General features: G+C 33.0%; 3 protein-coding genes across 8 annotated transcripts; 1 reads left to right on the top strand and 2 right to left on the bottom strand.

Moving 5' to 3' along the window:
* Positions 1 to 4478: 4478 nt before the first annotated feature.
* Positions 4479 to 8183, bottom strand: LOC140818584 (probable protein S-acyltransferase 4). Its single transcript, XM_073178591.1, is given in 7 exon segments — positions 4479 to 4813; positions 5054 to 5461; positions 5463 to 5510; positions 5613 to 5834; positions 6266 to 6574; positions 6829 to 7023; positions 7554 to 8183. Coding segments are annotated over 6 exon segments (1233 nt in total). The 5' UTR covers positions 7611 to 8183; the 3' UTR covers positions 4479 to 4813; positions 5054 to 5059.
* Positions 8184 to 10037: 1854 nt separating this feature from the next.
* On the bottom strand, positions 10038 to 14435 carry LOC140818583 (histone-lysine N-methyltransferase, H3 lysine-9 specific SUVH1-like). Of its 4 annotated transcripts, none has more exons than XM_073178590.1 (3): positions 14344 to 14435; positions 11483 to 13938; positions 10038 to 10371 (listed from the first exon to the last, which is right to left on the bottom strand). In XM_073178590.1, the coding sequence occupies exon 2, from the start codon at positions 13655 to 13657 to the stop codon at positions 11531 to 11533; it is 2127 nt and encodes a 708-aa protein (XP_073034691.1). In that variant the 5' UTR covers positions 13658 to 13938; positions 14344 to 14435; the 3' UTR covers positions 10038 to 10371; positions 11483 to 11530. The 4 variants fall into 4 exon arrangements, with proteins under 4 accessions (XP_073034691.1, XP_073034688.1, XP_073034690.1 ...); XM_073178587.1 differs by having other exon boundaries at positions 10038 to 10358; XM_073178589.1 differs by having other exon boundaries at positions 10038 to 10358; positions 14280 to 14366.
* A 1567-nt stretch (positions 14436 to 16002) lies between these two features.
* Positions 16003 to 24217, top strand: LOC140817717 (alpha-L-arabinofuranosidase 1-like). Of its 3 annotated transcripts, none has more exons than XM_073177459.1 (18): positions 16003 to 16368; positions 17476 to 17684; positions 18454 to 18508; positions 18735 to 18946; positions 19719 to 19840; positions 19943 to 20090; positions 20547 to 20616; positions 20990 to 21135; positions 21247 to 21292; positions 21430 to 21482; positions 21973 to 22117; positions 22214 to 22332; positions 22435 to 22506; positions 22589 to 22692; positions 23124 to 23180; positions 23272 to 23470; positions 23645 to 23791; positions 23964 to 24217. In XM_073177459.1, the coding sequence occupies exons 2-18, from the start codon at positions 17508 to 17510 to the stop codon at positions 24111 to 24113; spliced, it is 2022 nt and encodes a 673-aa protein (XP_073033560.1). In that variant the 5' UTR covers positions 16003 to 16368; positions 17476 to 17507; the 3' UTR covers positions 24114 to 24217. The 3 variants fall into 3 exon arrangements, with proteins under 3 accessions (XP_073033560.1, XP_073033559.1, XP_073033558.1); XM_073177458.1 differs by having other exon boundaries at positions 17461 to 17684; XM_073177457.1 differs by having other exon boundaries at positions 17439 to 17684.
* Positions 24218 to 25142: the final 925 nt, after the last annotated feature.

Raw genomic sequence — 25142 nt, 5'->3', positions numbered from 1 at the left:
TGACATGTTTCACATAATATAAGGATTCGTGAGAATGTCTCACAATATTTCTATTTTTGTTTTTTAATTAATGGTTTTCATTTTTTATATTATTTAAACTTTGTAATTATGAGTATTTAATTATATTTCAGCCTCGATCTTGTGAGTTTTAAGAGAGAACATCAAATGTTACAATACTTTCGCTCCATCTTTTATTTTTTTTGTTCTAATATTTTATTTTATAAAACCTAAGCAAACTTGTCGTCAACTACAAAGTTTCTCCTCATTTACAAAAGCTTCTATTTATAGTGACTCTTATATGAAATGGACAAAAACTTATGTGAAACGGTCTCACGGATCGTAGCTGTGAGACGGATCTCTTATTTGGGTCATCCATGAAAAAGTATCACTTTTTATGTTAAGAGTATTACTTTTTATTGTGAATATGAGTAGGGTTGACCCGTCTCACAGATTAAGATCCGTGAGACGGTCTCATATGAGACTCACTCTAGGAAATATTACTTTTAAATAGACGAAAAATATATTTAATTTAGTTATTTGACATGTCTTGTGGTCGATTTTTCGAGCAATGTTTTATGTTAAAAATAAATATTCAATTATTGCGATTAGCAATAATGGTTTATGGAAGATAGAAATTCAAGATATTTAGTATTTCATATTGTAAACTTTCTTGTTTATTTTGTGTCCTTGTATTATTATTATTTTGAATCCAATACGTTATTTATTACAATTTTTTTCGTAAGGAAATAAAATATATAAAAACAAGAATTAAACGTAATTTTTTATTGAAAAAACTAAATAGTCCATCCAATATAAATGGATTTTTCATAAACATTTTATTTTAAATTGTAATATTTATATATCCGTATGATGTGTAAATTATTTTTTCTTTTCATTTTTTATAACGAAGAGTCGAATTTGCCTTAAATGATGCTTTAAAATTTCAGGAAACGGGAAAACATTTTTGAAATTTTTGGGATAATAAATTATGAAGTTAAATCGATTGGTCGTAATTAATATTGTGTAATTATTGTTTAAAATGAAACGAAAAATCGTTTTTTTTTTTTAACAATTTGAGAAGCCAAGTGAATCGTGGATTTTCACAGAGTGAAAATACTTATAAAATTGCATGACATATTCAGTCTTTTAAGTCTGAATTCGAAAACATTAACCTATTTCAAAGTATTTCTTTTCTATTATCTAATAAAATTTAATATTTGTTTGAAAGAGCTCGTTTTCTTTGTTAGAAATAGCTGATGCATGATGCTTGAGTTGTTGTATAAATTAAAAAAAAAATGGTTATATTATTATCAATAACTATAGATTATTTTGATGAAATAACAAATATTCGATCATATAATTGATATGAGCCCGAATCATGCATATTTCAACATTTCGTGAAAAAGTATTTAAATTTTTGGTGAGTGTTTGTATTATATATTATTATATATTCTATTTTATTAAAGTTGAGAGCATGATAGTAACGACTTAGGAAGGATATCAACTTTTTTCTTCCAATTTTACCTTTATATGATACTAATATTATAATTTTGTTATTTTTTTTAAATTTCAACACACACTTTTATTTTTATTTTTTTTTATTTCTACAATTCAAATATCAATTTAATTCCTCCATAATTGTCAAATTTCACTTTAGTCTATCGACAATAATAAAAAATACTATACACACACATCGCATATACAGAATAACTTGTTATTGGCACAAGGAAAAATAATCACGATTCATGGGTTTTATCCAATAGGATCGGTCAATGTAAAGGAGTCAACAAGTTTTTTTTTTTATTATTATTTTAAAATTGTCTTTAGCTTTATCTTTTGAACATCATAATTGTGTTTAACATAATATTGGTCCCTATTTATTTTTAAATTTCAGCTTACTACAATACAAGATATATTAAATAATTTTGTTTTTATTATGAGTTTAATCTATAATTTTTTTTAAAAAAAATCAAAATAAAATATTGTTGAGTGCAATAATTGTCTGTGGTAGAAAGAACAATCGAAAATATGATGTTTGTCTTGTTGTGTCATGTGTGGTCTAAATATTTGAGTTGTATCGTTACCACCAGCTGTATTTTTTGGTATAGTGGCAAGAGTTCGGAATTACAACTTGTATACATTTTAATTGATGACAAAGAATGTAATTATTGAGAGAGATTCTTAAATGCAATAATTATTTATGTTGAGTAGAACGATCGATACGTATTTTGAGTTGCATTGTTACCTTCAACTATAACTTTTGATAAAGCAACGAATACTCGATCTTAGAAATACAACAGATTTTTATGAATTGAAATAAATTTTAAAGATAAATCAACTCGATTTTTATTCAAAATGTGTGTGCGTGTGTGTGTGTGTTAATTATCTAGTCTCGGTCTTTGGCTGAATATTCCTGTCATAATCACAGATGTGAATGAGAGAAGAAAATTCCAAACCAGAGGAAATATCGGGATTCTTAATAAATGCTGAAAATGAATATTAATTAAATAAATAAAGTACAATTTAATAATCATCAAAAGAGATGTTTGGCAATGAAAGTATGCTACCTTAAAAATATTTTAATCTTTAAAATCCAAGTTAGGAAAATAAAAGTCAAATAATTATATTACATACACGGCAAGCTCTACAATTTGCAAGAATATTTATTACAAGGTACCGTGGGAATATATACATATATATATATGTATATATATAAAATTGTCGTCGTTAGCGGGATAACGAGTTCAACCCGAGGATTTATCCCGTGTACACTTACGGATAGTGGCTATAGATTATCCCGTTACAATATATTATCCCGTGTACACTTACGGATAGCGGTTATGAGTTATCCCGTTACAATATATATATAATCATATTATATGAATTTGTGTACGTAGTAAAAAATATAGTATGATTTCATAAAGCAGAGGGTTCTATTATTTAACTTTCATTGTATCGCAAGTAAATATAAGTATTTCAATTATATTTATGTGTAAAAATTTATGTGACAAATTAGTTAATTTCTTTTTGGTGAACACCGGAAGGAGTAAAGAAAACTTGGAATATGGCCAAATTAATTTATGTAATTTGATTTATCGATTAAAAAGAAATGGAAGCAAATTTCCATGAAATAAACCAAGAAATTACAAACTTATGGAAGCAACATCCTCGACTAAATTTAAAATACTTTTTTTCCCAACAAATAGTCAATTCACGTCATTGCGTACGTGCCAAATAAACTAATCATTAGTTTCAGTACACAACAATTTTTTTCAAAAAAGCATTTTTTTCAATTTTATAAGAAATTTTTTTATTTAATTTGATCTATGAAAAATATCATTTATAAGTCAAAAAAAATTGTTTTTCAATTTTCATTCTAAATATAGACCGCTTCGATCCATACCATGGGTATAAACATGTGAGTTACCATAGACATATCAATTGTAGGAACGAGCACTTACCGCTTTACCAAAAGCTATAGCTAGTAGTAATGGTGCAACTCAAATCTTTTAAACCGCACAGCAGCACAAGCACCATGGTTCGATCGCTCTACCAAACAAGGACAATTATTGCACCCAACAATGAGAATAGAAATAATATTTTATTTAAATAAGATAGTAAAGAAATAACGTATTTTTAATAAGTAAATTTTCAAAATATAAATTAGAGAAAACTCACGTCATGTCCTATGTGTTAATCCCTCTGATGCGTTCTCAAAATCGATTCAATGGGCCTGATTTATTACTTGTTAATTATTTTTAACACCGCCAAAATATTGTTAAATAATAGTTCAAATAATCAATTAAATCAATCATTAATTTCTAAAATTCAGTTTTTCAAAAATTTAAGAGATTAATTAATATGAAGTGTAAATTAAAGTTTTGATTAATCATTTACGCTATTATAGTGCATATAGCTATGTATTACAATAATTAAATATTGTTCCCTCTATTAAGAAATTTTTTTATAATTGAATCTCGAATTCAAGATTTCATCACAAACTAAATATCATAATATCGAATGGACTACAAGACATCGACCTCCTCCATTTCATGTTACCATGGATGAGATTAATCTATCTACTAACCATGAATTAAAAAATTCAATCTATGATAAAGCAATCACAAAAACTTTCGTGAGACGTCTCGTTGATCAATTTTGTAATACAAATATTCTATATAGATTATTTATGAAAAATTATTATTTTTATGTCAAAAAATGTTCATTTTTATTATAAATATTAATAGAGTTGACATGTGATCTCACGAATAAAAATCTGTGAGACCGTCTTACAAGAGACATGCTCACTGAAACAATTATTAGTTTCTAATTTACAAGTTTTATAATTTTTATCTTAGAAATTTGATCAAATCAATTAAATTCTAAAATCTAATAATTAATTTAAATTTTTTAATTTATTTTACTATATTTACTTCTCAGACTTGTACGAGACATATTTATCAATAAAAATGAAACCAATTGTTTCGCATAATTTCTTGAATCGGAATTTGCATCGAACAATAATTCCAAGGAAAAATTAAAATCACAGGAAGAACGAGTGGGTGAAAACTGAAAACAACACAGAAAAATCACTATAAATTGGCCTATCTACACTGACTAATCTCAGTGTTGCAAGAAAATTAAGATTGATCATCATATATTATTTCTCAACAAAGGGATCTTATAGAAGTTCAAATATTTCTGCTGCAAGCTTGGAACTGCAATGAATCTTGGACAAACGAAAATCGCCTCGGTCATGAATCTGAATTATCATCGAAAACAAACGATCATATGGCTATCTCACGGAGCGACACTGGAAATAAAAACACCATATATGTACGTCGTTAAATATATGTGTGCGTTCAACTGCTAAAGAACATATCGTGAGCGCCATATTACTCACTCCATGATCTTAAAAATGCTCGACATGTTGATTGAAATCACACATTCGGAACAATGTTTAAAGTTAACTAATGCTTGACTGACATGCATTACCAGTTTTCGAGTGTAACAAGGAAGGTTACTTGTATTCTACAGTTGAACTGATGCTTACCTTTGTTCAGATAGTTACATCTTGCCTTTTCTCGTCTACATTGTCCTCAACTTCTATAGTGAAATTGTTTGTGGGATCGTTCAATTCTTGTTCGATAGGAGCGATGAGCCGGCCAGAATCAGTTCTTTCACTTGCTTCCCTTGGTTTCACGACTGTATCATCACATGACAGATTATTCAAAATCTCAGGAAGCGTTGAGTAGTGTTCCTCATCGAGCTTTGATGATCCCATTTCAAGGTCGATTTTTTCTTTGGAGCTTTTCATACCTCCCATGACCATGAAATCATGATCCGTCGGTTCCAGAACCACACTTTCTTCTTCGCGAAAAAATGCTCGAAAATCATTCATTGAAGGTGGGATCTTAGAGAAAAAGACTTCTTTGAGGTTCTTGATCATCCCTCTGTTATACTGGATTCTCCTTTTTATCGTATCGATACCTGAAGTTCTCATATGTAGTCTGCATATGTAAACATTTAAAATTTAGGCATAAACGGACTGTTGTTTACAGTTTCTGAATTTGAAAGGTGATTACTTTGCATAATTTTGAAAGAAAACTCACCTGATTCGTGCTAATCAGATAGAAGTGGAAAACTGATAGGCCACCAACAAACCAAACAGCAATGAAGCAGTAAACGATGAGTACAACCGATAAAACATCACTTGACATGACTTTGAATACTTTGCCTTTAGGTTGGACGATGTTGATCCAAGAGACGACAAAAACATAAATGCATAAAATCGTCGATGTTGATACAAACATGAAGAAGAACCTATAGTTCCGCTGCATAAATACACAACAAAAGATGACACTGTCACTTACACTGCATGATGTGTTTTATAATGACGAAATTAGTTGAAAATAGCAATTCTGGAAAGCATAAAACAAGACTTTTTCTCAAGATTTAGTGTAGAGCCATATGTCAATTGTTTCATGAAAGGTTACAGCTGATATTAACGATTCAACCCAAATCTTTTTTACGGTACACAACTGAAACAACAAATTTCGATTGTTGTGCATAGAAACAATCACATAGAAATAGCAGGGGCAGCTGCTGCTCCACCACAATGAGTGAATAATCGGATTTGAGTTTGAAAAAATGGGAACATTAAGATGCATAAAACACGCCAAGACATGCAAAGTTTAACTGAGATCTATACTAAATGATTATACTTTAGCCATCAAAATTTGTTTTAGAACGTCAGAATACTCACTATACCAATGCATTGACCAACCCATGGACAGTGGTGATCGAATCTCTGAACACAGTTGTTGCAGATGGAGCAATGAGATGCACGAGGTGGACGGTAGAGTAAACATGTGTCACAAAATTTCACTTTGACAGTGTGCCCATTTACGACGACGTCTTTCGTGCGAGGAAGTTTCAGATGAGGAGTTCTACCATTGACCCACTCCATTGAAGGAGTGTCTATTTCAAATGTTTCGTCAGATTCTGGAGGTTTTGTGTTTCTAGGAACGATTCCTGGATCTCTGCTTGAGGTATGGAAGAGGAAGAATACATCCTGCAAAAACACATAGGCATCAAGGTTCAATCCTTCTCAATGAATATTTTGTATTAGATTGTGATATATATGTGTTAAATATGACGAAGAAATGAAGTAAAACAATCAATATGCGACGATATATAAAACACTTCTTCAAGTAGAGCACCTCGATTCTCATAATAGTTCGATCTTCATGGCACGAGTATAAAATCCAAATTTAGCAATGGTGATCTACACAAAATTGTAAACCGCTTGAAAATCAGTCCACTTACCAACAACGTTAGCACTATAGCCACAATAAGTACTGGATACCAAGGATTGGCATTCTTGCCTTCTTTGATGTTGTGTTTAATGAGCAACAGAATCTTTATACAAAACGCGAGGGCCGGACCAACAATTAAAAACGCGGTCAAGAACAAAGAAGACACATCGGGTCCGAAGATCAATCTCCCCCCTAACAAGAATTTCTGTAACAAGTGAAACAACAAACAATATAAATTAATGAACAAGCCAAATCTCAAACCATCATAAATGTAAACTTATACTAATATATAGACACCGGACCTCCAATCGACAAATATCAGTATGATCAATACTTGCTCCATTACAACTTACAGTACTAGGAATGAAGTAATGAGGAAAATTTTTACAAGAAATACACACTAGCATGCATACAATAGGAACAGATTTACATCTGAATCTACTATATAAAAAATGAAAATTCAAATCAAACAGGGAATTTCAAATCCACAATTGAAAAGATCAAAAGGGCTCTTCCAGTAAAGTCCAAAGCATCAAATGATAACTCCAGTAATGATCCTAACATAAGCAGTTTATAACTTTGATTTTAGTTCCCAGAGTTGTTCCCACCTCCCATTAAAAGGAAAAATTTGATGGGGAAAAAAAACCATTTTTTTAATCGAGAAACATCACGCATCAGATTCAAGAATACCCGACAAACTATCGATTAGAAGAACCATAAAGAAGAAGAGATTACATTGCTTCCCCTCCAAACTTGATAAAGCCTCCTCGGATGGGGCCTTCCGAGGTCCATACAGATTCAATGCAAGAAGCTGACAACCCGAAGCTAAATTTAGATTGTCGTTGATTTCCAACCACAAGAAGCTCCTATTTTCCCTCTTCGCTCTGTTTCTTGGCAATAGCCCACATGGAGAAACACATCCAAAATCTCAAAGCTCGCGTCTTTTCATCATTATCAATCATTCATCAAGTGTTTCACGAGTTTTCGTCTGGATTTCAAGAAAATGCAGAGAGGGTTATGGCTGCGAGACAGAGAGAGAATGTTGGAGACGGGATGATCAAGAAACAGCTTCCATCTGCTCTCTTTGTGTCTGAAGAAGACGGATTTTCTTATGAAGAATATTTTCTTCCTGTCTTTAAATTATTTTGCATTTCGAAACTTTTTTTTTTAAACTCATTTCCTGTTCTTTTCGAATTATCTGCTGAATGCTAAAATCTTAATTTAAAATATATAAAAATCATATATTATATATATAAACAAATGATTTCAGTTACATTCTTTCTCTAATGTCTCACCTAACTCGCTGTTTCTCTCTCTTTCTGGCAGATTGCGCTTCCGAGGCGGGGCGGAGGTTCCAACCTCTGACCTTTTTTCCCGGGTAAGAAATGGAAATATGCTGTTATTCGTAATATCAAGATTTTAATTTTGTCTTTTATAAAATTATATAAATCTTATATTTTTGTTTTTAATAATAAAAATAACCTATCATATTATTTTTCCTTTTTTTCGGACAAAATATTTTTCACTATTCATTTTTCATATACTACAGGAAATTGGTTTTATATTATATTGAAAAGTTCCACTTACAAAAATTGGTAAAACAAGATGGAAATGGAAATTATGTTCTAAAAATGTAATCCACCAAGTATTACATCCCATTTTACATATAGTTGGCAATCATTAAAAAAAAGGATTTTTTTTGCTTTAAAAATCAGTTTTATTTGTTTTTAAAATTCAAATTATATATAAGCTTTTGCTCGGTTTTATGAATCTTTATCTGTGAGACAGGTCAACCCTTCCTATATTCACAATAAAAAGTAATACTTTTTCATGGATGACCCAAATAGGATATTTGTCTCACAAAATACGACCCCTGAAACCGTCTCACATAAGTTTTCGCAATTATAATAAAAAAAATTTGTATTATAATTGCGTATTTATTAAAATACTATCAACATCTGATTTGTAAATTTTCACGTTCATTTTCAAACACTGCATACTTTTGATTTCTCCATATAATTCAAATGCAATTAACTCTTAAAGATCGTTTCAAACGTAACACGATTTAAAAAGAAAAAAAAAATTAGGTGGACGCATGTCTTGTGTTTTGCCAAAATTTAAAAATTGTAAAAAAAAATTAAGAAGACAACGGCGGATCACATTTGGGCACAATACGACATTGGTCAACTTGTATAGATTATCACCTCATCTTTGACAACTATATATATATATAAATTTAACACAAATTTATGTCAGACGATCTCATATATCAATTTTATGAGACGACTATTCTATTTAAATCATTCACAAAAAATATTATTTTTTATTGTAAATACAAATAACGTCAACTCGTCTAACCAATAAAAATCCATGAAACCATCTCAAAAAAACCTGCTCCGAATTTAATCCCTTATAGCATCTCTAAAATAATAATAATAAAAAAATATCATTCAATATAATTTATACTACAGAGATGGTTAGTTGTTGGTGTTTACCAAACGTGCGGGCACATTATCAATGTGCTTAAGTCTATCTCGAAAAGAGAACCCTTTTGCTAGATTTTATTGTCAGTGAAGCTCCATTTTTATTATTTTTAAAAAAATAATGAGATAATATATATATATATATATATATAGTTTTGATATGCTGCACATTTATCGTGCACACCTATGTGAACACCGATGAAGTGTCACTTGCTCATTGGATGTGATGAAATATAAAAAATTTGTGCATCCAATGAACGAATAACATCTCATCGATGTTCACATAGGTATGCACGATAGATGTATAACATATCAAAACTCATATATATATATATATATATATATATATATATATATATATATATATCCTATTGTTTATTCAAAATATCCTAACATTTACCTTGAATTATTTATTTAGAATCGTGAGTGACACGTCCGTTGTATGAGTTGAATATCTAAAATCTTTTATTCGAAATAATAGATTTTCTCCATACATATAAAAAATGGAAATGGTTTAAGATAAATACAAAATTGCAATATTGCGAAAGTTCCATTAATCTATTCACATGCATGTACATGCATAGTTTTTGAAATACATCTCCTGAACAATGTACACTCTCAACAAAATTTGGTACATATTTGATTCTTTACGAAGTCATCTTTGATTTTTTGTGTTGATTTTTTTTTTTTCAATTTTACTCATTTTCCGTCGTATCGTCCAGAAAGAAACAAGACTAAAAAAAATTTGACAACATAAAATAACAAACGACATTTTGCTCGAAACAAAATACAGGATAGCTAAAAAATTAATGAAGAATCTGAAATCCATGAGCACTACCTCACCAAGTTTAAGCTAAAACAGGAACATAATTGTACAGAACAAACTAGATGGATCCTAACTATGAGTCCTTTACATTCCTACTACTACTCGAAGGCATGCTCCTTCCTACTTTCGACCCCACTTGAAGCAAAAGAAAACGAGAAATAGGCCGCTACACAAAAAACTTACCTGCCATACAATGAGGAAGTTCTTCTCATCAGGTTGTCGACGTCTCGCCTGCAAAATGAAACTGATACGTTAATTTTAGTCCAAAATTTTTTGGCTGATGTATTATGAACTGCAAGTTTGTTAAACATATTCCATATTATGTTATTATGGTCCCACACCGGCTTCGTAATAATTTGTAGAGTGGTCGATAAATTTAGGAAGCTTTTTTACCAACAAGACTAGTCATTTAGGCTTGGACAGTGCTCCCAGACCTATGGTCAAAAACATGCCATTAAGGCGACAGTATCGGAGTAACTTTCTAGATGAGCTATCACAGAAATATTGACGTCATTAAGCAAATGTGGTATCAGATGAAGAGATACTTTCCGGTATCAACGAACCTTTAATTATGATATGAATTCATGAATACTGGATAGACCAGGCTTAAATATTTTCAAGCATGGGAAATTCGGGGTGTGTGGGGGTGGAGGGGATTATGCTGTGCGCGAGGAACGGGAATGTTGTCGCGCTACACACTCAATTCCATCCCTTGAAAGAGAAGGAATTTTACGGAAAGTGTGAAGCAACAACTCACCTTCCCTCTTGCTAAAGAGAGAAACTAAAATGGGCACACTACAAGATAACTAGCATAGATACTGCATCTTAAGTTTCAGTGTCTAAGAAAGGACTAAAAAGTAACAAAGTATTCAACTCTGAAAAGGCTATTATAACAAGTCTTCAGACATTCATTCCAAAATATCCCGATTCCAAGTAAAAAAAACAATAGCACGCTTAGTGCATTCTGTCTCTAAAATAACCAATGACCAAAGTGCTTTCCGAGTCCCCTATGGTTTTTATTAACAATGGATTGTTTCAAGAACTTCAAATTTATAGAGTTTCTCATATAAGAAAACCATATATCTCTATGGTTCGATGCATTGAATACAACAATAAGATCAAAAACTTTTCTTCCAAACTCACAAAAGGAGCATTTAACAACAAGGCGCACTTAAAAATTACGAAAAACTAATCAGGAATACCCAAAGTCTATGTTTTCACATTATGAGTTCTGTAAATGCCCCAAAAGTGTATAGAAACATATGACACCATTATGGAGAGCATAAAAATGATAAAATAGCAAAGATAATATTCGGTATTTAAAAGGTGTCAAAAAAGAAAAATAAACAAATAACCTTTTCTTCCCAAAGCTTTGAGCACCAAATCCTTTTGTTGTACCATCGTCAATAGAAGTACCCTTGGCATTTCACAGATCCACATAAGCACTTTTTCTTTCCTTTTTCTTCTTTCTCGGTCCGAACCGTCCCATAATCATATGTCAGCTCTTGCATGGGCGGAATATGTCCGATGGAAAAGAAAGCAATATGGAGATACGACTCATTATTACTTTCACGTAAAACTGGCTGCCAGAATACATTTGGCGAACAACTATGGTCCATAAAACGGGCTACATTTCCATTGTTCTTTGCACTTATCACAAGAGGAAACGGGGCTTTCTTAGAACCTGTGGAATCATCATGGACAGCTTCTAATGGCTCATAATAACGGGTTGCATCAAAAATATAATTATTGTCACTTTCATTCCCAAAATTACCACTGGCGTCATTAATAACATCCCCTGCATATTCACAAATAAAAGCTCCCGCACGTATGGGATCCCACGACCTAAGCCCCCAGCCTCTGTTCTTTGTTTTGAAAACCTCAAGACGGACTTTAATTCCTGCTTGAGACGTACGGTTCCGACAATTCGGAGGACATGCGCAGGTCTGCCCACACTCATATATCAAGGGTTTGCTAGTCAGAAGAACCCCAATTGACGAATAGGGGAGAAGGCCATCATTTTTCTGATTGCACGGACAATGGGTGTCCCCAGGCTGACATCCACCCATGCAATGACAACCGGAAGAAGGTTTAGACGCCGGAAAAGGCTTCGAGTATCTGAGGCTCGAAATGTACAAGAAATGACCCGGTCCCTTTTCACCATCAACGTCATTCACAAGAGTCACAGGCTGACTTTCTGAACCCGAAGTTAAATCTGGAAGTATAACGCCCGTCTGAGTAGCTGTTCCGTCTCTCCACTGCTGAATTGATTTCCACAGGGTATAAGCCTGTGGTTGTCCCGGAACCCTGACCAACTTATACTTAAAAACATTGCATCCCGACTTTTTTTCTGCCCATGATTCTTGAATTCTATACAAGCCATCATAAACATAGATCTTACCAGTTGAAAGAGGATCCTTAATGCCCCTTATGACTCTCACGTCATTGGCTCGATGTAGACTTTTCTCTAGAGCGAGATTTCCCCTTTCGAGCTTCTGGTCAATCATTTGTCCATCTCTCCTCTGCACTCCACCCTGGCCAGTATAAATTAACATGTCTCCGCCATCCCCCTCGTCATCATATCCTCCAGATGAAACTATGCTGACAGCTACCGGTTCCTCATCTGTTGCAATTTTAACACTCATATAATCTATTCCAGCCATACTCGGGGCGTGTAACCCAACTATGCAAAGTTCCATTCTGACAAAGAAAATATCACCGACTTCAATTCCCGGAACATGCCCAATCCGCTTTGTCGCATTTGTCCGGATTCCTTTAGTCATCAAAAGCGTACCAGCTTTCAGGTCAGGACGTCTAGCAATACCATTAGTCAAGTCATTTGCTTCATCAAGTTGAGTGAGTCTTCTCCTAAGTAAACTAAAAACCAAGAGTATAGTTCCAACGGTTTCCTTGTCCCCACTAGCCCTTGTAAGGTCATCAAATCCATTAAGCTTAAAGAGAGCCAAGAAGCTGTTAACTAGAGATTCTACATCAATTTCATCACCATCTCCAGGCCTTCTCTTCCTTGGACGGCCCCTTCGCCTCACCGATTTATTGGAAGCCTCTGCATCAGTGGTATGCAAGCCAAACTCATTCACATATTGGTCATTCTGCGAGTCGCTATATTCATCATCCTCCATAGCAAGAGGTTTGGATGGATTGACATTCTTCCTAGGCCGACCACGGCGGCCATGTGGTTTAGATGCCGGGGTCCTAAATGAATTCAATGGAACAGGAGCTGGTATAGTGCTACCATGACCAAAATTACCTTGCTGGTTTTGAGAACCATAACCAGTGCGCTGAGGTTCATTGGGAACCAGAAAAGGGTAAAACGGTTGAACTCCTTGCGGAAAAGGACCACCAGGCGGAACACAAGCAAAGGGGGCGGCATGGGGAGTTGGAACATTAGGCATGCCCGGTGGGTTCGGGAATAGTGGAATAAGACATCTCAAAGGCCTCACATCCATTACCTTAGACTTATCAATTGACCCAGGCTGATGATTTGACTGTGGATTCAAACCGTGCTCCATCTAACCACAATGCACCACTCCACTAACCACTAACGAGTTCTACTCGCTTAAAAATATTTATATAATCGCATACAAAATCCCCAGAAACTACTCAATGATCTTATGTCACACGCACAGCAGTAAAAAAAAAACTAATCTTTTTCGACCAACATGCTATACAGCATCAAATCTTGTCAATTAAACCAAAACACAAAAATAATCAAATTGTATGTCTCTAAACAAACCAGAGCTCAAAAGGTCAATGGTACAAACTCGAAGAAACTTTTGCAAGAATCAGCTTCCTGAAACATGAAAAAAGATATAGTTAGTTACTAGACTGCAAAATTCGACAAAGAAAAAATAAAACTTAGCAAAAAGAATGAACAGTAAATACAAAAATTAGTGGAAACTTTCAAACACCCACAAGAAATTTAATCAGAAAAAATAAGGCCAATGCACAAAACAGATGCAACACCACAAAATTTCAAAACCCAGTTCAGAAATTGATAAAAACATAATTTTTTTGCTTCGACACACGTATAAGGTATACGAAACCCCTGAGACGGTGACCAACTACTGCAGACACTATGCATCTATATCTATAATATATAAATGTAAAATTAAAATAATATTAAAGTTATACAGCACGGATTGCAGACTTCATTTGAAAAGATTTGGAGACAGATCTTGAAATTGAAAAAAAATACCTAAACAATTAAGAGAGAGGGAGGGATCTGGTTAGCGAGTGAACATCGATTGCACTTTGTACTGTTTCTTTTTCTTTTTTTTTCCCATTTACTTCGAAGATGTAGAAATTTCGAAAATTCGCATTTAGGTCCCTAAATATTTTTTTTTTATCAAGAAGGTTTTTGTTTTTTGGTATTAATAATAAACTCTGACTTGAATTTTTCCAAATGTAAACGGGTAAAATATACTTGTAAAAAAATTATTTAGAAAATTACCTTTTGATTAAAAAAGGCATGTTATCCATTAAAAAAAATAGAATCAATTTTTGAATTGAAATGATAGAATATAAAATATACGATGTAAATAGATTTGTTTCGCGTATTTCAAGAAAACTCGAAACTATATCATGAGTAAAAATTTGTGTGAGACAGTCTCACGGATCATATTTTGTTAGACAGATCTCTTATTTGGGTAATCCATAAAAAAATATTACTTTTTATGCTAAGAGTATTACTTTTTATTGTGAATATCAGTAGGATTGACTCGTTTAACAGATAAAGAATATATCATATTTTTTTATATTTCATAAAATATGTTTTTGTAATTAAAATGATTTTAGTTTAGATTTGTTATTTTGTATCAAGTTTTTACCTACATCAAAGGGAAAAAACTAAATAAAGAAATAAGAAAATGGTTATTTTTTTATTAAACTTGTTCTTACTTTATTATAAATAATAATTAAACCTTAATAATACAATATACATACTTTTAAAAAGTCATAAATATAGTCCAGTCCAAGTTTGTGCCCACGGCCCACCTACTCAAAGATAATATTGTTAATTAAGGTTGGAAAACAAGAAAATACTTTATAGCTAAACTAGATAAGTTCTATGGCGCACCATTTTGAGAAATTTTAAAATATATATATAAAAAATTGTGAAACGGTCTCACGAGTCAATTTTGTGAGATATATATCTTATTTGGTCAACTATGAAAAAATATTACTTATTGTTATAAATATGGACATGACTGATCTGTCTCACGAATAAAAATCTGCAAGACCGTCTTACAAAAAATCTACTAAAAAATAAGAGAAATTTGATTCTGATGGTGAAATCAAAAATAATTTTTTTATAGTATCATTACATTTAATACAATAACAAAAACTATAAAGAGATAAATGAATACACGTCCTTTTAGAGTTTAAATCTTAATCAATTCTTCTCGGAGTAGGTATTTATGAGAGAGTTTTATACATTTATGATCTGATTCGGACCTAAAGTCAAAATTAATAATTTTGACTTTAAATGTAATATTTTTAGTGAGTCGGGTTGGATATGAAATATGTCCAAAAAATTGATATATGAGACATATTATATGAGTTTTTGATGTGTTTTTAATCTTTAAATGTTGAACCAATGTACATTTTTTCGAATAGTTCATCTCCCTTGTATGTTAATGTATAAGGGAATATATCTTGAACGGATTAAACTTTTCGTGAATTTTTTACTCTTCAAGCAATGGCTGCTATCATCAGCACAGTGAATGACATTACAAATACTCCGCAGCTTCCGACAAATGGTATGGATGATTATGGAAAATTGGAGTCCGAAAAAAGGAAAAAAGGAAGGAGAAAATTGGACTAAAAAAGGGTTACTAATTTAAAAAAAAAAAGGAAAAAAAGAAGAAACTTCAAAGCAAGAATTTGTTTAACCAACCTGCTGCGTGCAAGCCATGGCTAAATATCTGCTTACTTTAAAGCAAAGTACAGGTCAAAATCGAGGCTTTTCGTTTTTTCTGGGCCTCACCCTTCCAGCAATATAAGATTCACACAGTAAAACACACCCACTGAGAGTGTTTTGCATCAAATTTTCTCATAAATGATAATAAAATCCAACAAACTGTATTGTATTCTACCCATTAGCCATCAGGTCACGTTTTCCAGCAAGCAGTGAAGTCCGTCACTCCCTTCTCTCTCACACACAGTCGCGCACGGATATACAAAGCATCAATTGGAGATTTTTTTGGGTTTGACAGATTTACAGGTAAAAGTTCTTTATTTGGGATGCATAAGGGAATAAAGTTTTAATCTTTGCGGGATTATTACTCAGGAAATAAAAGCCACGAGTTGTGTGCTTTAATGGCTTGTTTCTGGTGTTCTTGTTTAGAAAATAACTAGTTTTTGTATTTAGATAAATAGAGAAATTTATTCAAGTATTGTCTGAGCAAGAGTTATAACATGAATCCAAGCCTAGAAACCGCATTTAGTTTTGGAAGAATGTTTTTTAAGCGACTTTATAAAATAATTCTGTTCATCCTACGTTAATTTTTTTTAAAAGAAAATGATTTTTTAGGAAAACACTTTTGAAAAGCTTCTGTATCTGCGCTGGAAGTGATTGCAATTTCTGAAATGATGGAATCATCTAAAAATAGAAAAATCTTTACATGATGCTCAACTGCCTAAAAGATGACAGAGGATGAAGTGGGCTGATTGTATTCAAAACAATTTTCCATGTTCCTTAATTCCCAAATAGGAAGAATTGATTGATCATTAACTTACAGAAGAGTATTCAAATTGAATTAAAATGCATTATGGATCGTGTCTTTAAGTGTTGATTAGGCCTACTTGAATGGCTCATAGTTTATCATTCAGTAGTTACTGGCAAATTCCATCTTTTTTTTTCTGTGACACAAAGTTTTTCTGAAAAAAAGATACAGAGAACATTTTCATAAAATCAAATTAAATCTTCTGTGTAGAAATAAGGAATGAAAGAGACGTTGATTCAATCGAATATTTGACTAGTTACTGTTAGAAAAGAATGTTTCGATCGTAAATTGTAACATTTAAAATTATTTTGGTTGCTCTCCTTTTATATGCACGCGCAAGTTATACATGCACCAATAAAGTTCTTGAATAATAACCATTTGAAAGTAACTTAGTAAAAGAAGAAATGCAGACATTTTTGGATTTATTCAAGTTTGACTAGTTCACCATCCAGGCGAAATGCTTTCTAGCGTTCAATAAGACGAAGTTTGTTGTAAAGATAAGCTCTTTGTTTATTATTTGTACTTTTCTTCTATCAACTGGCTCACTTTGTTCCCTGTCATTGATAAGGATAACTGAGAAAGCATTGCAGTTAGTTTATAAATAGGTAGCACAAGCTTTGGATGCATTCAGGAAGAAATGGAGGCAAATATCCTCTTGAGCAGTATTCTTCTTTTGCTTTTCATTTTGCTGAGTGCTATATGTCAATCTTCCGCATCGGGAATTGAAGCAAACCAGACTGTTGCACTATTTATAAATGCCTCAGAAGCATCAGCAAAGGAGATACCAAAGACAATGTTTGGTATATTTTTCGAGGTTAGATTAATCAGCCACGAAGAAAATATTAATCGATGTTGTCTTTGTTATTTTGCTTGTGATGGCAGCGGAAACATCATTGTTTTTTTTATCTTGAAAAGCAGATGCATTATATGTGCTTATTTGAAATGAATGTTGATTGGCACATCTCTTGTCATGTTGTTAGTCAATAGGTCATTAATATTGATCATTTTGCTGGAGCTACATACAAGCTAGAGCAGTTATCCTCCCTAGTTTAGAATTTATTTTCTTAATTTTTTAGAAGACTTTTCTCAGTTTTAGCCTGACATTATGTTGTTGCACCCCCTCAAAAACTATAAAATGATAATTATATGTTATGCTCCATTAATCTCGGAATGTTGGCTCTGCCTCTTATATATGCGAATGAGACGTGTTCTTTAAGTTTGTGTTATTTTATGAGACATTTGTCCAGAAAACGATATTTAGCCTTGCTGTTTCTGCTTATGTTGCTGATCCTTTGGGGATGCTTGAACGGAAAACTGATTGTTCCAGTTCTGAAATCGAGGATATTAGGAGCTGGATTTTCCTATACCTCTTATATTGGTTGCAATGTTTTTTTGAAACACCGTTTACCAAATGTTAGGCTGAATCCCAGTCAGAATATAAGCCAGAAGATATGTGGCCTGTAACACTGCTTATGTAAACTGAAACGTCTAACACTTGTCCTTTCCAAACCTTCTGTAAGCAATGGTTTCGTCAGCTCTAATGTATTGAGGCTGCAGCATGTTACTCCTTGATATTCCTGCAGGAGATTAATCATGCTGGAGCTGGAGGACTTTGGGCCGAACTTGTCTGCAACAGAGGTCAGCAAGAATTTCCTTGCGTTTTTCATGCGTCAAACCAACCGTACTCACCATCTTATTGTATTAGTTTATATGACAATAACTCTTTAAGCTACTTTTACTTTCTTTTCTAGTTTTCCACTGTTGGGTCTGATGATTTGAAGAAATAGTCACTGTGATTTAAAAGGGGATTCTTTTAGATTGTAGTATAGCTTAAGACAGGTAATGTGACGTAATTTAACTGCAGGATTTGAAGCTGGAGGTTCCAACACTCCTTCAAATATTAATCCTTGGTCTATTATTGGGAATGACTCATCTTTAATAGTGTCAACTGAACGTTCATCATGCTTTGATCGGAACAAAATTGCACTCCGAATGGAAGTGCTTTGCAACCATGATGGCCCCAAAACGTGTCCAGCCGGAGGAGTTGGTATTTTCAATCCTGGCTTCTGGGGAATGGTAAGAGTTGATCTCTGACATATATAATTGAAAAAGTTCTTGTGTTCTGATCACTAATGGTCTAAATGATCCTCGTCTCTGTACTGAACTTTATTTATTTTTTTATTTTCCTTCAAAACTGTGGGAATTTTGAATATGTAATTCATCTTATTCTTATGTAATTCATTCATCCTTTCAGTGTTTTAGATGGCGAATATTTTTTTTTGAACAAACAGTTTTTTGTTCGGTCTTCGACAGTATTTGTCTGTCTGTCTATTCACAAAAGTTGAAGTTTAGTTGAATTATGAAATTTTAGAAGCAAGGAAAAAAGCCAAAATCATGAAATAAAAAATATTACTTTTCACGGCTTTTGCTTGAACTTCTCTCGAAAAAATAAAAAAAGAAATGATTTTCAATTAACATATTTAAACATAAAATTAATTTTTTTTATATATCAGTCTAAAAAGCTTAGCTTAATAAATTGCTTTTTTAGTCTAATCTTATGATCTTCCCTGTGGATATGTGTGGTGCATTCTTGATTTAACTCATGTTTGTTTTCTTTGTATCATTCCAATTTTACGGTTTCAGTCTTTCTAATTTAATTTAAGGTGCTCGACATTGAGTGTTATTGTTAATTTGATGTTGCTCCATGATTATTGATCTTACAATGGAGCTGTCCCTGCAGCTGATGCTAGGAAAATAAATGCATTTTTATTAATTTTTCTACGAACGATCAATTCCGTTCTCACATTTCACTGATTGTTTGCTAACTATGCCGTGATCTCTGTTGCAGAATATTGAACTAGGGAAGACGTATAAGTTGGTTCTTTATGTTCGTGCATCGCAGTCAATTAACGTTTCTGCGTCATTGGTTGGGTCAATTGGACTGAAAACACTGGCTACTGCTAACATTATGTGAGAATTGATGGCTCACCACTTATAGCCTCTCAATGTATAGTCTTCCATTTATTGAAGCCTCATTTGGAAAAAAAATTTGTGCCATCTATGGTCTTGCAGAGCTTCTGATGTTTCAAATTGGACAAAGATGGAGGTGTTGATGCAAGCAGAAGGAACAGATGCAAGCTCGAGACTTCAACTGACTACAACCAGGAAAGGCATCATATGGTTTGATCAAGTATCATTGATGCCTGTAGATACATATAAGGTAAATGTACTTAAAGTTCTATTCTGAGTTAATTGAATACTTTTACTTGAATTATGAACACTCTTTTTGAGCATAATAATGTCAATTATCATTCATTTCTATTGTCCATGATTTTGAAAGTTCATAATTCAGTGAAACTATTTAAAAAGGCCGTGGTGATGTAAGCAATACACATTGATAAACTGCTCAATCTAGAGATTTGGACTTCATTTGAAACAAAAACGTGGTCTTGGTCTTTTAGAGCTGTTAAGACAAGACGAGGAGCTTTTGATATCTGGAGTAAATGTTCTTATATGCTCTCAAAGCAACTAAACAAATACATTTTTTTATTCAGTTTTTCTGATGTTCCCCTCGTAAAATCAAAGTAAAAATCTCATAGAGCATTTTGTGGTATTTTATTTATATCACCAAGGGTATATGTTCAATGCTGTTTTTAGCGATTTTCTCTGGATACAGGGGCATGGTTTTCGCAATGATCTTTTTAAGATGCTGAAAGATTTAAGCCCTGGATTTATAAGGTTTCCAGGTATTGCTATAATGCCTTAAGTCTATGTACTAATTTTTATGTTTTCAAGTTTAGACATTGTATTGTATATTATCAAGCGCTATACCTTCTCGTGCCTTCTGCTCCGATCGAGTTAAGAAAGCAGTACAAATTAAGAAGATTAAAAAGTGTAAGAAATAAATAACAAAGATAACGTATGAGGATCGTAGCACGGTCAGGCAAGAGCATCTTCAAGAAGGAGATGGGCATAATACTACTATATCTTCTGTTTTGCATATGATACTCGTTCAAGATTTCTTTCTGAAAATTTTCATATATTTATCTCACAGTTTTTTGTGCTGATGTGTGTGACTGCTTCAATGTAGATCTAACGTTCTTGATATCCACATGTTAGGTGGTTGCTTTGTTGAAGGTGAATGGTTAAGAAATGCATTCCGCTGGAAAGAAACAATTGGGCCGTGGGAGGAGAGGCCCGGTCATTTTGGTGATGTCTGGCATTACTGGACCGATGAGGGCCTTGGTCACTTTGAATTTCTACAGGTGTATATCAGCACTTTTCCTCACATTTTATAAGAACATATCCTAGTTTCCATGAAAATCTTAATTTGTCATTTTTGTCATCATTCCCCCCTTTTCACCACTTTTATGCAGCTTGCTGAGGACTTAGGTGCATTACCTATATGGGTGTTCAACAATGGTACGTTTTGTGCTACATTTAATTCTCCCTTGGAACACGCTCTATTGATTTTTGACTCCTACCCAATTCACCCTAAGGATTTACTTTATTGATTTTTTACTACCCTTTTTTCTTCTTGTCATGTCTAATGATTTCAGGAATTAGTCACAATGACCATGTTGACCCTTCTGCCATCCTACCTTTCGTACAAGTATGACTTCTGGGTTTGCTTTAGATATATACGGTACTTATTATTAAGCGCTTTTCAAGAATGTGGAAAATTAAACCGATCCTGGGTGGCTCTCTTTTATTTCACTTGCTGATATGCAATTGATAACAAGCACATCTAACTTATGCCTAACGCTTTAAGTCATGTCCTGGGTCTGGGGCTCGATCTCCCCCAAATGAGACTCCACACAATTAACTCTCATAGTAATTACTTTGTAGTTGTATTTGTTCTTGTTTTACGAATATGATTATATCAAGTTATCAGAAGAGTTATATTTTTTTATATATCTATTCACGCCCCTCCGGCAACCAGATGTGGGATAGGTTATAACACTTCTGCGCCATTGTTACGCATGCAGGAAAGAAGAAAGTTTTGTTATCTAGAGATTTCCTATTTAACGAGCCTCACTTGCACTTAAACCTCAGCCCCACCAAACTGTATTACCCTACTAAAAGTTTCGCTTAAAATGCAGGAGATCCTGGATGGAATTGAGTTTGCGAGGGGTAGTCCTCAGTCTAAATGGGGTTCTGTTCGAGCATCAATGGGACACCCTGAACCCTTCGATCTGAGATATGTTGCAGTGGGGAACGAGGACTGTGATAGGCAAGATTACAGAGGTAGGAATTATTTATGATATAATACTCGTGTTATGTAATCTGCGTTTTAGTAAAGCAATACTTTTACATAAATTTTCTTATTTTCTAATGATGTAGGTAGCTACCTCAAGTTCTATGACGCTATTAGCCATGCATATCCTGACATCAAAATAATCTCTAACTGTGATGGCTCTTCTAAACAATTGGATCACCCAGCTCATTATTATGACTATCATGTAAAAATATCAACTCTCTTTTCAAGCACTTGAGATATACTTCGGTTTTCCACAATGCAATAATTATTTATTTATTCTTTATCATATATTTTATGCTACCAGATTTATAGCAATGCAGACAATGTGTTTGGAGCAGCTAGAAAATTTGATAAAGCACCACGAGGAGGTCCAAAGGTTTGAAACACTTTGCTATGCCTATAAGATTTGATAGGTTTAGTAAATAATGATTCTTTAAATTGCGTTGTAAATGGTGCAGGCTTTTGTGAGTGAATATGCTGTGACCGGAAATGATGCTGGCAAGGGTAGTCTCTTAGCTGCTCTGGCTGAAGCCGGATTTCTTATTGGGCTTGAAAGGAACTGGTATTTTCACGCTTAAAATACATGATTACCTTGCTTGCTTTTCGGGCTTTTTCTTTTTCCCTTCAACTCCATACTGCATTTCCAAACCCGGATTTCCCCGGAGGATAAATTTCATAAACCTCAGCTTTTGTTTGGAGAATATACTGTTTTATAAGAACATCATCATCTTGAATACTTTGTACCAACAAAGTTATTCTGATTTTATGGTGTATAATAAATATCCTTAAAACTAACTTGTCCACATGCTAGTTGACTTCAAAAACTGCATGATCTATTGTTAAACTCTTGCAAGTCTAATGATATTACATCATCTTTTTTACCCTTTTGGCAGTAAGACAGTTCTTACGAGCCGGTTGATATTATGTTTCTGCTATATATATGTGTGTGTACTAAATATTGATGAAGACTTAACATTCGCTTCTACGATGCAGTGACGTAGTAGAGATGGCAAGCTATGCACCATTGTTTGTAAATAAAAATGACAGAACGTAAGTTTGTTTTGTTCCCCTAATTTTTTTGTTTCTTTATTATCTCTCTCGTGATCTGTTTCTAAGCCGGAAACATTTCGCTTTCGTTTAGGTGGAGTCCTGATGCTATCGTTTTCGACTCATCGAAGATGTATGGAACTCCTAGTTATTGGATGCAACATTTCTTCAAGGAATCAAACGGTGCAACTCTTCTTAATGCTACCCTTCAAGCTGGCGTGGAGAGTTCTCTCATTGCTTCCGCGGTTATGTGGAAGAATACAGAGGACAACAACAAATATCTGAGAGTAAAAGTATAATACGATAATTTAATTATCAACTTTTAATATATTTATATTCTTTCAAAAGTATTTAAAGGGTACTGGAAAAAATTTAAAATATATATATATATACACACACGCACACACTGAGATACTACTGATTAATCTTTGGTAGTCTAATTCTAAGGGGGTGCTTTAACACTGCAGGTGGTTAATTCTGGGAGCAACAGTGTGACTCTTCAAATTTCTATAGATGGATTGGAGCTGAACTCGATACAGTCACAAGGGTCGATCAAGACCGAATTGACATCCACAAATTATATGGATGAGAATTCTTTCGAACATCCTGATAAGGTACTCGAACGCCCCTTTCTAACAATATGCAAATCCTGGGAAAATCGTTGGCTCCGTTCGTGAGATGCTAGTAACTGTAATCGAAGAAGTTAATGGTTCTTTCATGTATAAATTTTTTGCCTCCGTTATGACATGAATGCTGATCTCTAGTTCTTGTATTGTCTTTGTGCAGATTGTTCCTGTCAGAACTTTGCTAGAAGATGTTGCGGAGGAGATGGATATCTTGCTTTCTCCGCGATCATTAACATCCATTGATTTGCCAATAAACCCAAATAATATCAGGATTGTGGGGTCTGATTCTGTTCTGAGATCCTCGCACTAATGATGATATGCTGTTCAATGTTTATCTATAATAAAAACAGCAACTCAAATATGATGGTGTTAACTAATTTTATATATACTGAGATCACTCCTTATTTATTTTGAGATCAAGAGGAGATTTTAGGAAATTTAATAAAAATTAATATAAATTAATATATATATATATATATATATATATATATATATATATATATATTTTAAAATTATATCTAAAAACACAAAACTTTTATGAGATCGATTAACTGATCAATTTTGTGAGATTAATCTTTTATTTGATCTGACTCATAAAAAAATATTAATTTTTTAGAAACATTCTTTAATCATCTTAGAGTTCAATTTTGTATAACAAATTTTATATCCGACCTTGAAAAGTTAAAGTATTATGTTTAAGATAATGGTAAGGATTGTGTGTATCAGATAAGTGTTGTCTTGAATATTGTGACATTTTGTGACAATATGTATTGAAATAATGTAAGATACAAATAATTAAAATAACATAGAGATATTTATGTGCATGTGAACATATTTGTGCGATGTCTAATGGTAAAATAATCACTAGAAAATAAGTCGAGTTTATAAAATAAATACTAGTGAAGGAACGAAAAAACTATCATCTTTAACAAGTCAATGAAGTAAATTGAACCCTAAAATCTCAATAACAAAAATAACCGAAGCAAAAGAATACAAATCTGTGTAGTCGAAATTCAGAGCAACAAAACAATTCTCGAATCAACACTTATACAAATGTTGTCTTCAGATGTCTCCAATATATCACAGTAACACAGTAAAAGTGCGATGCATTGTCTTTGCAAGTTCTTCATAAAATTCTCTCGTAATCACTTGTCTGGCTTCTTTAGCACTTTCGTCAATTGTGCAATAGTTATTCTTTAATATATATAGACTTGTGTTGACCTTGATAAGTTTGAATAGATTCCTAACAAATAAAGAAATTAATATTTCATTATGAAACAAATTTTTTCAAATAATAACGATGAAATCTATAGTTTAAAAAACTCAATAGTCTAGAAAG

This window comes from Primulina eburnea, chromosome 17, assembly GCF_022965805.1.
Source record: "Primulina eburnea isolate SZY01 chromosome 17, ASM2296580v1, whole genome shotgun sequence".
In the NCBI taxonomy this organism is placed as follows: Eukaryota; Viridiplantae; Streptophyta; class Magnoliopsida; order Lamiales; family Gesneriaceae; genus Primulina; species Primulina eburnea.
This window is presented reverse-complemented; position numbering and strand designations above follow the sequence as displayed.